Source organism: Corvus cornix, chromosome 1A (genome assembly GCF_000738735.6).
Source record: "Corvus cornix cornix isolate S_Up_H32 chromosome 1A, ASM73873v5, whole genome shotgun sequence".
Lineage (NCBI taxonomy): Eukaryota > Metazoa > Chordata > Aves > Passeriformes > Corvidae > Corvus > Corvus cornix.
The window spans coordinates 26,102,081-26,118,548 of record NC_047057.1 but is presented as its reverse complement, the minus strand read 5'-3'; the positions used below and the strand labels follow the sequence as shown (position 1 = coordinate 26,118,548).

Here is a 16,468-nt window from a genome sequence, read left to right as displayed (position 1 = left end):
AAACTGTTCCCTCAAGCCTGTTGGCCTCTCCTGTGGCTTCTGCGTAGTCACCTTTGATGGCCCTTGCCAGGCACTTTTGATAGCTTCCTGCCCAGCAGTTCTGCAGCACCTCCTGGCAGGGAGCCAAGCAGGTGGTTGCCTTTTTCTCTGTTCCACTGTGGCTGCCACCCACAGTGACCTGCATGTCTTCTAGGGCTGTTGCAGAGGTGGGATGTTCTGCAGTCCTGCAGACATCCCAGGGGTTTGCAAACCTTTGCAAGTTTAAAACTGGAGAGGCCTGGGTTCTCATTTTAGGATTATGTTGGTGTCAGGAGTTTTTGGGGCATGGGCGTCACAGTGATTTTTTTTCTGGCTTGCAATTCCTTATTTGGAGGGAGGACTTCCAGGAGACTCCTGCAGAAAGGGAACGATTCTGGGCAGCAGAACTTGTCAGCTTAGGGTGGGAACTATGAGTCAGGTGATCTATTCTCTATTGCTTCCTGAAAGAAATATGTTTATTGGCAGTTTAAAAGGGATTCAGAATTTTAGACATAGGATGGCTTCAGAAAGAATTTGTTTTGAGCTGCAGTCCCTGTGTGTGTCAGCTGCCTGTCAATACAATGTTCTGTAACATTCCCTTCTGCAATGTCAGCAAGGAAAAAAGTGATCACAAGAACTGTCAGCAAAGGAGCAATTACACTACTCACCACCAGTTCATCAGAATTTAATCTTTAAACGACTAAGGATGCCAGACAAATTAGTCCACCCCATAATACTGATCCACTTGAATTTGTAAACTGTATGGGAGAAGGGGGAAAAGACCCTGTTTTTTCCAGTCTATGACTTTAAAATAGTCATGACTGTAACACTGTAGATATGACTCTTCTGCATAGCAAACTGGTTACTCATAGCTACAGTGTTGTAGATACAACCCTTCTGCATAGCAAATGTATTTTAGACAAGCACTAAACCTAAGAGGTTTCGCACTAACCAAAAAGTTAGTGAAATACTGATCATCAGTAACAGCCCTTGTTCTCCATGATGGGATATTATCATGATTCCAATATAATAAGAAAGATCTGTGTATGTGCTGATTTCTGTTTTAGCAGATGGATTTTGTGAAGTGAGTATACTTAGCCAAGTTGAACTCTAAATATAGACTGAAAGGGGCAGTCTGTTTCATAGCTATCTTTATGGGTACTGCAGGGCTCAACAGGTTCCTATGGGAGTAAAAGTAGAGAGAGGAACTGCGAACCAAGTTTTCTTCACATGATTTTCACTGGCTGATTTCTTCCGTACTGGCACATTACCTGAATGTAATTATGTTGTAAGTAATGTTTCATTCTCCTGTTTTTTTAACCTTTAAGATTTTAATTCCTTTTTTTTCTGTGAAGAATTTTCAGTGTGTTCTTGTTCTAAGTTTTTATTTTACCACAACAACTTAAGAAGAAATTTAAAAGTTGCATAGGGGAAAAAAGTCTTTAGGCAAGGCTAAAGTGCAAGATAAAGTGAAGCCAAAGCTCCCGATGTTTAGATTGGTTTGTTGGGAAAATAATAATACTTTTGTCCAGTGACACTGACGTTTGTATCCTTTCTCCTTTGGCATGTCAGTGGAATCAAACAAACATAATATAAACTTTTCTGAATTAATAATGGTAATCTTCACTGTTTATATGTGCAAATAATTAAATGATTAGTAGTAAATGCAAAAACATATAATTCATAATACTAATGAATCAAAGGTACTCACATTTATTACAGTTCAAGTTGTTAAGAAGAGTCTTCCCTGAAGCTGCAGGGAGGCATTAATGAAAATACCCAAGAGAAACAACTGCTCTTCAGAATCTAAAAATAACCAAAAGCCTTTGTGCACGAAGTGGTAACTTTTAGCACACCGTTCAAATGCAGGGCTCCGTGATTGCGTTGGCTGCGGATGTGCATGTGGGGAGACAGCGGAGCAGAGCCAGCTCTGGTGAGGACGTGGCTCACAGACTCTGCTGCCTGGTGCCACGTGATGTTCTAGAGGAAGGACAGTGGGCACAGCCATCTGTCCTGAAGTTACTGCTGCACACCTAAAAATCATATGCTAGGTAAGGCTAACTCCTATTATGCCAGCTTTTCTACACTTTCTTTGTACTTTGAAGCAACAGTTCTGAACAGAGAAAAAAAATAAGGTGTAATCTTTTCTTATGGGCTGTTAAAAAGAAATATGAAAATATCCATATAGTCCTGTCAATCTCCACTAGCAAGAGAACAAGCCCTGTTGTCAGGATTGATTTCAGTGCTTACTCTTCAGACTCACTGAGGCTCAGTGAATGTCTACTTTGCTGTGTGCTCTCAGATTTGGGGGAATTACATACAGCAATCTTCTGTATTTGGTTTGATGAGGAAAGGAGTGAGTGTTTTCTGCAAACAATCAGGGCTATATTCCTCAAATTTTAGGTTTTTAATTTAAGTGTTATGTTAGGAAACTGGTCACACTGTATTCTTTATTCCTTGGAGAGAAAGAGAAGGCTCAGAAGCATGTCAAGAGGACAGTTCAACCCATCTAGGATTCAGAGATCACCCTTAGGTGCTTAACACACGTCATCAAGGGAGGTTTGCATCCCATGAAGTGCTGATTTATGTTGGCAGGTAAACTTGAACTTGGGAGCTTTATAAAATGCTAAATGGGTAACATACACTCTACTCCAAATTTAACTGTGTAAGCTCCCTCCTTACATTCACTAGCAAGAAAAAGGTACATTTAGGCCGTGATTTTAAGGTGAGAAAGGCATATCTTAGAATGAGAGGAATATTACCTGGAGGAATGTATTTTTCTTCAATAATTACAGAGGGATTTGTCAGTGACAAGTGTAGACAAACGTGCCTACTTAGAGTGTCTGCATCTCCTTATGGCTAGAAGTGTAGTTTGTTTCTAGAAGACATTTTTGGAATCAGAGTGGTGTAAAGAAAAGAAAAAGACTGATAAGGAATTATGTGCAATACATAGAAGCAGCCTCCTCAGATATTGCTTCTTTTCTATATATAATCTTCTTTCAAAACTGTATTTATATGAAGAATCATTCACTGAGTTCATGTACCCAGACTCTACAGAGAAACTGTTTTTACTGATTGGACCTCATCCAGTGCCTTTTTTAAAGCAAGGGGTATTAGTCCGAAGAGAAAGCTTTTAAAATTTGTCCAAAATTGTGTGAAGTAGAACCACATTACAAGACTATTTTTTGTTCCATTTTTCACAAATAATAACGTCACAGTGATATTCTAAGGTATGTAAACAGACACATACTCTTGTTGCTTATCTCCCACATTCATACCTGCTTTCCCTGTTTTATCTCTAAATTATTTGATGCTGAAAGAAGAGGACTTGAGTGACATCCTTTCGGGAAGTGTTAGTGAAGGTTTGGCTTTCACTGTGGTCAGGATCTCACACCATCTCTTACCAAGTACTCACCAAATCAAAGGATAATATACTAAATAGGTACCATTCAAATCAATGCTGGAGCCAGTCAAACTGATTTTTCTCTTTCTCTCTTTCCCCATACATACACATATGTGCACAAACACAATGTAAAACCAAAATGTTTCAATCATCAAAGATTTCCAAGAATAAACAAGTGCTATGTACTGAGTTATCCCTGCCTTCAAGATCTAGTAAGTATGCTGGTCATACAAATCCCTTTATTTTAAGGATTGCTTAGGCTGCTCAGTATTTCCTTAGAACAGGACACCAACTGTTACCAGTTATTTCCCATAGCCATGTGTTAATTTACCTTTTAAATTATTATTTCTTTTAGATACAATGGAGAAGCCTTCCTTGGAATTTAACCTGCCTGATACTCATGAAGAAGGAAAACTTTATGTAGTTGATTCCCTAAACAACCTAAACAAGCTAAATGTTTGTCCAGATGAATCCCAACGTTCACTAGGTATGCATGATAGGTTGTATGTGGATTTCTATATATACAATCCATATTGCGTGTCACTGATGTCAACAGCCTAATAGACCAATATGTATGACAAGCTCTGTACTGAAAAATGTAAGAAAAAGATTGAAAATGGCATAATTTAGAGAGATCAGACAATGATTTAGCTGCCCCTGCTGAGTATTTCTGCTTTAGGTTCTTGAAAATCCTTGCGTTTAGTTGGGATTTACTGTCAAACCTGAAATTATCTTCCATTTCAGTCAGAATTTATCAGGTGATCACTTGCAGGATAATGTCTCTAGTAATACCCAGTATACACCTTCTACATAAATAGCATCATAACTCTTCCCAAGCACTAAAATTCATAAGTGGCAATAGAAGTACCTGAGAATTTCTGTTCATTCCTTTGAGACACACCTCCTAAGAACTCAAACCAATTACCTGAAATATCCCATGAAACCTTTAAGCATTTTACTTTCCAGACTTTCTTTACTTATAGTTTCAGATATGGCTCCCACGCTTCTACTGGTTTGATAAGGCTTTTGCCTTTGATTTCTCACAGCAACAAGAATATTTTCACCCAGTGATAGCTACAATGTATTTCAGTTCTTTGTGACCTGAAAATATCTTAAAACCTGGAGCTCTTCATCAGCATTCCACATAACAATATTTGAATCTGCTTTCATTTCCCTTACTGTAATGGGAAATTTGAGTGAAGAAATTTATAGATCAACAGCTGTGTTGAAGCATGTTTCAAGCGGCCATAACTTAATCATGATTCTAGTTATGGGTCTTAAATGTGTTCTCATTGCTTCTGTTTCCAAGTCCTCTAACTTTTCCTAATCCAACTAACTAGAGTGGTGCTGGTTTCTGCATTTAATGCAAATATGTTAGACATAAAGTACTAAATTCTCATATGCTGATCTCATTCTGATATTGTCACTTCTACACGTAGAAAATGAGGCAATGGCATACATAAATATTAATGTCAAAGAAGCTCCTCTCAGTGTGACTGTTTTGCTTTCTTTTGCAATTTTTATTGGACAGTACTATTTACTTTTCAGATATATATACAAGGTTCTGTGGAAACATATGTGGTTCTCACATGCATGCATTCATTATTCCTCCCTACATTTCAGTAGTAAATAATGGTAGCTTAATAAGTATTTTATTCAAAAATTTGCAAAGTTTTTTGGTTCCTTCTAGGATTATTGTTTTAATGTAGTTTTTAAGCTTGCAGAGTCTGTAGATATACTGTCAGCTACCTCACTCAGCAGCATAAAACTCTGGTTCTCTTGCCAGAAAATCAGAGACACGCCAAAAGCTATTTAAAATGTATATACCTTTTGGTTTCTTCAATAGGAGCCATGCAGTAATTTCTTTATTTTAGGTGATAAAATGTTCCCACTGTTTGCAGTTTGACAAGAGTGTGTGCTCACCAATTCCTCACAACACTCCAGTCTAGCACATTTAGCCTGATGAAACAGTAAGAAGAATTCATTAGGCAGAGCGAGCTCAGACCACTTTTGAGACCACTATTGATAGCCCACCCCTAATATTCTGATTAGAAAACAATATTGGTGCAGACACTTAGTGTATGGTGCATTTGTTATGAATGCTAAGGGAATAACAATAGAACCTCAAAGGACAAATATGAAAATATTTCAGCTTACTCATGGACAGGAGTGTTTTAAACATAAAATAAAGAAAAATAGGATATTCCCAGAGATCTGCCATCTCAGTGAATTGCCTAGCTCTAGGTAGGGTCATTATTAAAGTGCTATAATGGCACATGCAGCCTTTCCTCAGCTTTATCACTACAGGCCCAGTTTCAAAGACCTCAGAGATTTGCACCAGCTAAAACAAGAACATGATCTAGAAATACATTTTCCACAGATGTACATGCTACTCTCCCTTTCAGAATGGCAAGACAGCAATTACAGAAGGATAAATTACAGTAATTTGCATGTAATTTTAGTATGTATGAGACTGACACCAAAATGAAATTACATTAGCTTCCTCCTCCCTCCAAAACAGAAAATAAATCTTTGCAAGTTATTACACTAGTGTACAAATTTAAGATTAAACAAATCTGGCTCAAGTATTTTACATTCACATGAATTGCCTCATGGTGTTCAGCTGACTTGTTCTCTTTAGGGCTTATTACCACCTCACATTGATTGCAACTATTCCTATGAGAGAAACTACTGAGTTTCCCTATGTATGCAATACACTCTTTATAAAGCAGTGAACTGGCTTGTTGAGCTGATTCAAGGTCAGCATTACAAGTGCTTTTCCTTTTCCCTCTCATTCTTCCTGTGCTTAAAGGACAACATATGTAGTCCATATAGGAATGTGTTCCATTCTTGACAATTGGGAGGTACCTCATTTTTTCACTAGAATGAAACCAAAAATCCTAAAGATGAAGAAGAATATTGAAAACATTTGTTTTAAGATAAAACAGTCAAGACCTACATTCATTCTATCCAACATCAGGAGCTTAACTGAGGTGTTTACTTTGGGAAATTAATCATTCCAGGGATACTTTTCATTAAACAGAAACAGAAGCATATCTAGAGGAATCTGTACCTTGGTTTTCAATAGGAATTTTTCTCTCTTCCCTTTTGAAAAGGTTAAGTGCATTCAAGCCCTTACACAGCTGCCTGATGAAAACTTCATTGCAACCTTTGTACATGTAAAACAGCTGTACAACTCTGAACCCTAAACCGGGTCAACTTCAACAAAACACTGTATTTCAGCAAAAGAAATATTTTTGTTGAATATGTTCTAACAGCTATAACAGATGTATCATTTTTTATATTTCCTAATTCAAGCTGAGTTCATAGAGTTGATTTCTTCCCTTTCCATGCAATATCACAGGAAGTAAAATCTGTTGGCCAAATATATGATGTACTCTGCATCATTTCATGAAGCCAGAAGTATTTTGTCATGCTTATCCTAACTGGCCTTAAAAAACTGTGTCACCAAATGATTTGTCGTCTCTTAACAGATGAGGAGGAGAACACTGGTGGTACTGGAGAAAGGATGGCAGGGAGCAACACAAGAAACCAGTGTTTGTTCTTTGTCATCTTTATTCTTACTTTGATCGTCAGTTTGGCACTTGTTTCATTTGTAATATTCTTAATACGTAAGTAACCAGAGAGTGGTTCTTAAAAATGTGGGGCCAATTGGAAAAAGAACTTTTCTGAAATGTGTCACGCTACCTTACAACATGCTACTGCTGTATTTGCATGGTCAAAGGCAATTCTGGCTTTGGCTGGTTCTGGGCACTGGGTCCCAGTCCTGGGGGCAGAAGTACAGGCAAACAACACTCTCTCAGGGCTAAAAGGCAAAATTTTATTCTTAGTGCTAAGGATTTGTGAGTTTCAACAGCTGTGAAGAATTTATCTCAGCAGCATTATACTGTGTCGCTAAAAATGCTGAGTGGAAATGAAATTAAAATTTAAAGGTAATTGTATGGCAGTGAGATACTTTGGCAATTTGCCTTCCATTCCTTTCCAGATCAACCTCAGTATTGGGGTCATTCCACTGAAACTGGAATTATACCCAGGCTAACACTCAAATCAGGCTACCTGAAGGAAGACTTGAGGGTTGTCATCAAAGTACTGACTGGAAATTGGCTTGGAATTAAGAAACTCTTAAGCATAAGAAAAAAATTAGATAACATTTATGAAGATTTGCATGTAGTATTGAGTCTGTAGACATAATTACCGTTCCAGTTTTTTAGGACTGATCAGGTGGGTTTAGCTAAAGACATGGCTGGTTAATCAAGATGACCCTTGTCATCTTGGGGTTTTCTGAGCTAATAATATTGAACAGAATATGAGGTGCATTATTTCAGTGTACAAGTCTATTTTGAAAGAATTGGAACCCATGTGAAATTAAGATTTCCTATATCCTATAGCAGGGAATTTGCTGGAACATAGCAAAAATCCTGATTTTTTTTTTTTTTTTTTGACCAGGAAATCTAACCCCTGACTAAATTACCTTACAGGCACTCAAAGAAAGAAATATCAGACAAGTAAAGAACATAAAGTAGAGTTGAAGTGACATGATTGTAAAATCCTAATCAAAATACCACATACTTGAATTTCAGATTTATTTAACAAGGAGCTGCTAAAAGTAGAGACTTGGTATAAAAAAAAGAATATTGTCTTGCTCTAGTGGAAAAATGCTAAACTAATGTGAAAAGCTTTCTTACAAGAATTAAAGCAGTTTGCTTGGGCTCACATTGGTGGAAGCCTGTGGTTTTTGAAAGTGATTTCAGTGGTGTTTCCGTTTATGTTACAATGTTCTATTAGATATACATAGATACAGACATATGTATGAGTGTGTTATATAATCTGAGATGTTTGAAAACCACATCCATAGATTCATTTACCATTGCCACTATTACACTTAACCTTCAAAACCTATGGGTAGATTTTTTAACTTCAGAAGGCCAAAATAAAAATAGTTCCAAAAGGGCATATTGGCATGCCAGAGGAGGCTGGCCTCAAAATGCCAGTATTTGCAAGAATTTTCCTTTAATGTAAAATACAATACGTGCACATACTGACCACAAATTGGCTCTTGAAGCCCGTAAATAAGACATTTCCCTGTGGACATTAATGGAATGGATACACTCCTGAAAACTGCAAAAATTATCTGAGCCATATCTGATTTTATTGCTCTGCACTAAACTGAAAAAAAAAAAAAATCCAGAAAATAAACAAAAGAGAATGTAATGAGCCGGTAAACCCACCAGATGTGTAACTTCTTATCATTAGGTTCTGCAGTTGTTCTCCTTTTTAATATATTTAGTCATCATAATTCCTTACAAAGTCTCACAGGAATGCAAGTGAGAGTAGTGATGCTCTTGACTTAAGTCAAGTTGCCAATTTAATGAGGTACATTTTCCTTTTCAAGTTCAAACTAGAAGTGAGGTGGACCAAATATCAAGCAGACTACTCTCTGAAAAGAAGAACATAGAAGAGCTGAAGAAAATGAACAGTATTATATTAAAGCATCTAAATCAATCAGGAATTAAGGAAAAGCCTTCTGATCTTCATGATTACCTCTTTACCCATGCTGAGCTCAAAGTCCCTGGAGAATAGATCTTCTTTGGAAAGAAATTCAGCATATTCATGACTCAGATATTTTCACATATGGCACACAGGTTGCTGAAACACTGCTGGAAAAGTCAGCTGAATGAAAAATATTAGCAAATAATATTTTATCCTGTTTTATGTGGACATAGTTTTGTAATACAAAGCCCATATGATTCACAATAAACAATGGACCGTCAATTTGGGGCAAGACTTCCAGATTCTCTGTGCATTGTAAATTGCAGGAGTAAGGGCCTAGTTTTACTTTAAATGTAAGTGAATGATCACAGAAAATCACAAGTTCTATTCACATGATTCCAGCTTGACCTTGTTCACTTAATCATTCTCCTGTTACCTTTGTACAAGCTTTCTGTTTGTTTCTAGTATTATTTGTAATTAAGGATAACTTCAGATTTCATAACTTATAAATAAATCCATTTCTGCCCTAGAGTTTTATGGTTTTCCTTTCTGTGCATCTAAATATACTGATGTACTACTCTTTTTGTGAAAAAAACCCGGACTTGAATAACAACAAACCCTTTTATAAGATGCTATAGTCAGCCCAAATTTGTGTTGGCAGAGTGCGTGTCCTATTGCCTTATATGGAAAATGGGTTTAGAGGACTCAGTCTGGTAACGTCAGAGCAGCATCGCAGCCAGTCTGTCTCACAGCACTGCCAATATGCTGTACTCACAATTTTCAGGTGAAGCCCAAGTGTTTTTATGAAGTGATGTGGGGAAAATGCTACATGTTCTTGTACTCTCCCCTGTAGTTGCTGCTGGCTACCATAGAGAAGGGCCAGATGAAATATGGTTGGAACCTTCACGGTTTTAATGTGGAGCAATACCTCAGAGGCTAAAAGGAGCCACTCTCTCTGAATTTACACAGTTGTGGAGACAGACACCTGAAAGTGTGATCACATAAGGGACTGCTGCGTAGCTTTGTCATTTTTAGTATTCAGAACCTTCTACTGAAATATGCATTAAGAAGGCATCTCCATAATCAATCAATAAATTTGTTACTCCCATCATAATGGTGGAATGGCAGCTGAAACTATGGAATATGTCCAACACCTTCTCTTTTACTTCAAGTTCTCATTCTCATCCAATTCTTTCTTACCTCTTCTGGACAGTTTTACAAACAAAAAAAAAGTCACCAAAGTCAACAGCTTGCATTGCCGCCTGCTTTTCCAGAATGCATGATAGTCCTTTCTGTGATGACTACAACATTGTCTACAACAAAGTGAAGAGCTGAGTCCAGGAGAATTTCTTGGTATCACTCTGCTTGGATTTGCCTGCCAGTTCTATTCCTGCTATAAGGAGTGCTTTGCTTTACGCCTATGTTTTACATCACTTTCTTTCTATTTCCTGATTTTTATTTTGCTGATGTATTACTGTCAAGTAAATGGTGAAGATTGGTTTCAAGAGTTTATTACTCCTGCTGTTACTTCCCAGATGAAATTTTAGTTATCTCCTCTGGACATCACAAGTAGTTTTTACAAAGATGACTCTAATACAGCCATCAGAGAATGACAAAAGTAGGTGTAGAAAACTTGTAAGGAAAGGAACCCTAAAAGTCTAACCCAAACATTTTTCTGTAAATGCTGCTAAATGATAAAAGAAAGGTATCTTAAGACTAAAATCATGACACTTGCAATGTTGCTTCTCTGTTCTTCTCTGAGCTGTCACCTGCATTTTAGTGACAGTATTAAGTTCTCATCCCACCCACTCTCATTGTAGCCACTGTAACTGCTCTCAAGCTCCTGCCTTGCACTGACACACAACCATACTTGTGACCCAGGGAGAAATGCTAGTATTTGGCACTCAGTGTATCTCAAACATATGGATTTGTCACATCCTTCATTGCAACTGCATTTATCAGAGCAGTCTGTGGTCCACTAGAAACTGATACCAAGAGCCAATAGATTTCTTTTTCCTGTCAGGAAACTGTAAATAAAATGTGTGTTACAGCAACAGTCCCAAAGAAATGAGTTTCCTCATCTCTCTGATGTTGTCCTCAATTACTCTTAATCTGGTTGCTAATTCAGTACTCATAATAAATCCACTTTTTCTGTCTCTGCTATTGATTAGAAATGTTGTTTCATTCCATGGTTTCCTCCTGCAGGATTCTGAATGACCTCAGCTTCTCCAGACTTACGACCAGCTGAGTCATAACAATGTACAGGCATGCTCGGTATCATACAGGACTGAGGCCTCAGATCATTCTTCTCATATTTAATTGCTTCTTCACTTACAGTGATCAACAATTAAGATCAGTGACTGAAAAATTGCAAAGGTCCAGTGCTGATCCTGCTAGTGCTGCTGAAACACACCTGCTGTTGGAGATACTTGCAGACATGGAAGACATGGGGCAGCACTGCTTATGGCTGCCTTTGGCTTCTCAGCTCAAGCTAACAGTAGTTGACAATATCCATTTACTGTCAGAACTGCTTCTATATGACATCAGAGCAAGGGTTGAGAGCAGAGTGCCAAAATCCCTTCATCAACACTGTCTGGAGGACCCCCTACAAGCTCCTTTAGGGGAACTTTTCTGTCTAATCTACTGACAGTGAAGTCGTCCCAAACAAACCAATACTTCACTCTTAAAACCTCCTACAAACCTGACCCTGAAGCGAATTTCAGCTCAGTTCAGAGGCCCATAATCCTTATCTCAAATAAACAGCTAAGTAAACTCCAAGCTCCACCTGCATGTGACGTAACCACTGTGCTGTACATGGATGTTGCAATGCCTCCTGCAGGCCTTGGTAAGTTCTCTCTTCCTGTATTGCTGCACATCTCAAGAGCCTTTGCAATGTCTGGTATTACAACAGGAGGAAGATGATCTGACAGGTTCATCTTACAGCAGTCACAGCTGTTCTTGGTAATACTGCTTCTTTCCTTATTCTCTTATTTGTAGGCTGTAGAGGTATCTACCCAAAGTAACTCACCTTTCAGTAACTCTCTGAGTCCACTGTAATTGGAAAGAGTGCATAGAGGGTTCAGATAGATTTCACAACATGCCACTGACACTCATCTGCTCCAAGTACTGTCATTGGTGAAATAATAACATGGCTTCAGGAAATTTTCTGCTGAATAAACCTGGACAATATTAGAAAAATGCTGGTAAGCGAAGGGGAACATGTGGAAGATTTAACCAATAAGTTACCTCCACCTTCCAGCGAAGGCATTGTCATGCCAATCCCTGAAGTGTTGGCTGAATCTTTAGGTTGTCAGGTAATATCAGTAGACAAAATACTTTCTTGCCTTGGTTACCTTGCTGAGAAATTCAGTCCTTTGTTCCAGATACAGCCCATGTTGTTGTTAACCTCAAACCATCAGTGTCTGACTAGCGAATAGTGTCTGACTCTCTGTGGGGAGAATATACAGTACTAAATAGAAGAGGGTCAGCTGGAGCAGGCATTTGCTTACCTTCCTTGGGGTCATGTTACCTTGAGAATATCAGCTTGTACTTGGCCTTGTGCTGCTGTAGAATGAAACAGCTCAAGCTCAATATCTGCAAACAGCATGTAAGAACTGAGGGCAAAACATCCTTCATAGACACCTGTCCATGTCAAATGTTACACAAATCTGAACAGTGGGCACCTTCATCTGAAAAAGAGGCACAGAGGATAAAGAGGGATTTTGAGGGACAATCAAATCCATCCCTCTGCTTGACAGCAGCATTCAATTTACTCAAACCATTCCTGACAGAAGCTTGTGTATTCACACTGTAAAATATTCAAATAATGGACTGTCCCTGGGCCTCCCCTTCTAGTGTTCAACTAAACACATGGTTAAATCTATTTTTCCTGAAGTCTAACTAAAATTCTCCCCTATGAAATTTAAGCCCATTATCAAGTGACCAATTCCTTGTGAACATGAAAATTAGTTTGTACCTTCCATTTTTTCATTTATTTGATATTATACTAACTGCAAAGCATTTTTAACTTCAAGAAAGCTTTTTTCCCCTTTGAGATACTTGGAATTTTAATCTAATATTTATTCTTGAAATCTAGTATGAGTTCAGTTCATGTGCTTTGTTCACAGGTAACAATACAAAGCTGAACACGGGTAAAAAACAATAATGATGACGTGTGAACTCTGAATCTGGAAAAAGAGAAAATACCAGGAGGGGCAAAAGGATTGTCATAAGTTTGTTAGACCACATGCTCTCGAAGGTGATGTGGTGTGTGTGGCACACAATCCAAACTGTTCAGGAACACTAAATATGGCCAAGGTATTTGTAAAATGAGCAGAGTGGAATAATGTTGAACAAAGATGAACTATTGGCACAACTAGAAGTATATGAGGAACAAAATCCTGCCTCATGGGGTTTTGAAGTCTTTGAAGATCACATATTTATTTTTGTTTTATCAAAGCATAGTCTACTAAAATTAAACAAGACTGCCTACAAATGTGAATTTTCAGATCCCGAATTCCAAGTTTTCTTATTAATTTCACTCGGTCTGACTGGAGTTTCTGTTCTTGGGATACAGAACCTACCCCATTGGAAATGGCAGCAAAGCAATGTGCTGGGTGAAAGCTTTACTGTTTTAAAAATATCTGTTTTGACAGACAAAATTGCAACTAGTTCTAATTAGAACTCTGATTAAGCAAAACCTAGATAAAACAAATGCCAAGTAGCAACTAAAAATAGATTTATGTTTTGACTAGTAACTGAAAATCATGTGTCCGAGAAGATGCTTAACTTGATCTTCTTATAGGCTGCTCGTACAATTATCTTGGACATGTCGGTGAATAAAGAAAGTTGGATCAAAACCTTAGATCTCAGCTCAGTGCTACTGGGATTAAGGGGATTGTTCTTTTCAGTTAAGAAAAAATACTCAGCCTGTGTTACTCTTCTTATTTTCCTGAGAGATTAACAGGAATACTAAGATTTAAAGAGAGGGATGGAGGGGGTGAGTGTACTGTCACTTCCTCTGGGATACATAGGAAATAATAACACTGAGGCCAAAGAACTTAGTCCTATTCAAGAACCCAATCAATCTTAGAATTCGAGAAAAGGCTTTTATAGACTGTTTCCGATCCTTTCTCTGGTTTCTGGGCCACACTTCAGCAATCGCAATGCTGTCCACGATTCACTGATGAGCCAGCAAAACCCCTGAATGGTAATGAGAACCTTCTAGTGAAACAGTCACAGCACAATGCTGCTGCTAATTTATCACTGTGAGGCAAACCACATTACACACAAGGGTGAAAGGACAATTTAAAAATCGATTGCCTGCCAATTTAAATATCTATTAATAATTATGGGTTTGCTTTTCAGTTCTGCACTGTTCATTTAATCTTAATATCTTCTTCATCACATAACTGACTTTGGAAAACAGTGTCTGTCTACAAGGTGACACGAAATGTTGAAACTCCCAGACACCCTTTGCTCCTCAGCAAAAGCTCATGGATAATTCATTAACTTCCCATTTTTAGCTTTTGTTGGTTTTTTTTTTCCCTAAGTTTAGTTTATTTCTTAAAGCAGCACTGAAACATTTTCTTCAGAAGAAGTGTGAGTACTCAAAATTGTATGGGTGGGTATTCATCATGAACTAAGCTAATAGGACAAGGAGTAATAGGTTCAAACAGAGGAGAGAAAATTTAGGTTAGATATACAGAAGAAATTCTTTACTGTGAGGGTGGTGAGACACTGGAACAGGTTGCCCAGGGAAGTTGTGGCTGCTCCAACACTGGCAGAATTCAAGGCCAGGTTGGATGGGGCATTGAGCAACCTGGTCTAGTGGAAGGTGTCTCTGTTGGAACTAGATGATTTGTAAAATCCCTTCCAACCCAAACCATGCTGTGATTCTATGATTCTATATAGGTAATAACAACAATATTTTTAGTGATTTTTTTTTTTTTAACAGGAGGTATGATATGGATTCTGTGTCTTTCTGTGCATTCACATTGGTGTGCCTGAGCTGCTATTTTAATCTGAAATAGCTTTTTAAGTTGCACTTCTTGCTTGACATGAATGTGATGAATCAATGCTCCAGCTTCCTGAGGTCCTAGTACTTAGGACCTGGATTGAAACTACACTCAGCTTCATACAAAAATCTGCAGCAGGAGGATTCCCAGCTATGGACATCGAGTCAGCTCCCTGAAGTGCACGGAGGGTGAATGAAATCCAGGGAAGTGATTCATCACCTATAAGTAAATACTGATGGACTCACTTAAGGCCTCCTCCTCGAGGAAGGGCGGTACTGACAAGACTTCAAGATAAACTGATAAAAGAGGAAAGCCTCCGGAATTTGAAAGCTCTTCCCTAACGCTGTTCACGTTTTTGTGCCTTCCGCAAGAAGCAGCCTCCAGCCTGCGCAGATGCTTCGGGGCCTTTTTTCGGGCACCTGGGCAGAGGGAGCGGCAGGCACCGGCCAGAGCAGGCGTTCCCGACCGGCGCGCTGGGAACGCGCCGCTTCCCTGCCCCCGTGCCAGCAGCGCCCCGCGGGCGATCCCTGGCGGCCCCGGCGGGGCGGGGGGCGGCGGGGACACCGAGGCACCACCTCGGCAAGGGAGGCACGATGGAAGGGACGGGGAGGGGGCGCGGCGGGGCCGGCGGGCCGCGGGCGGGGAGTCGGGGGCGAAGGTCGGCGAGTCGGGGCTGCGCGCCCCAGCCAAAGGGCGCTGGTGGCCAGTCCGCGGGCTGGGGAGCCTGGTCTTCTTCAGTGGCTCTCCCCCTTTTTCCGTTCCTCCCCGCTCACTCCCCGCCACCAGCGCTAATGCCTTTTTAATGAGTTTTCAGATGCCTGTTGCTATTTTGATGGGAATTGTCGAGTCATGTACTCAGCTGGCTTGCGGACGGCTACAAGCAAGAAGGCTCGGCAAAAGTGCAGCTGGTCAAAAGTATTACCTTGAAAAGAGAGAAATATGATCGAGTACACGTGTAAGTGTGTACCATAAACATGTGATGGTGTCAGTATGCCTTTTAGTATTTGCAATCCAAGCACTGCTGACTCCATTACCCGAAGTCGGTGAAGCCACTCTGGTGTGGACTACAATGGTGCACCCAGGGGGGTCATGATCAAATCAAGCCTAAAAGGGAATTAAACAATGTGAGTGACCTTTGAAATGTACCCAAGCCTTTTAGCATTCCCCTTCACAGGAAGGAGGGAAGGAAGGAAGGAAGCAAGCAAGCAAGCAAGCAGGCAGGTGAGGCCTACACTGGAAGATGAACAGAGGCATTGTGTCTGACAATCCTGGAAAACATGGATCTCTCAAATATCTGCTTTGGCAATGTATGGGGCACAGCTGGGGTAGGGACTGTCATAGGAAGAACCTCATCCCATCTTGGAGGTGGGGAATGGGCATTTTTGTGTGCATGGGGAAGGCCTGGGAGTGGGACCTGCACAAAAGCCTGTGGTGGCCCCCATGGGTATGTGAAATGCAGCTCTGCCTGGGGACAGACTGGGCAGGAGCACTGTGCTCAGCATGGAGCATTGGCCAGACC

The 16,468-nt window shown here is 39.6% G+C and overlaps 1 protein-coding gene across 1 annotated transcript; it reads left to right on the top strand.

Annotated features, from left to right (window-relative positions):
• The first annotated feature begins 1,038 nt into the window (after nt 1-1,038).
• Nucleotides 1,039-9,444, top strand: LSMEM1 (leucine rich single-pass membrane protein 1). Its single transcript, XM_039571730.1, has 5 exons — nt 1,039-1,306; nt 1,888-2,069; nt 3,777-3,908; nt 6,916-7,053; nt 8,835-9,444. Exons 2-5 carry the CDS (start codon nt 2,063-2,065, stop codon nt 9,020-9,022), a joined length of 465 nt encoding a protein of 154 aa, XP_039427664.1. The 5' UTR covers nt 1,039-1,306; nt 1,888-2,062; the 3' UTR covers nt 9,023-9,444.
• The last annotated feature ends 7,024 nt before the right edge of the window (nt 9,445-16,468 follow it).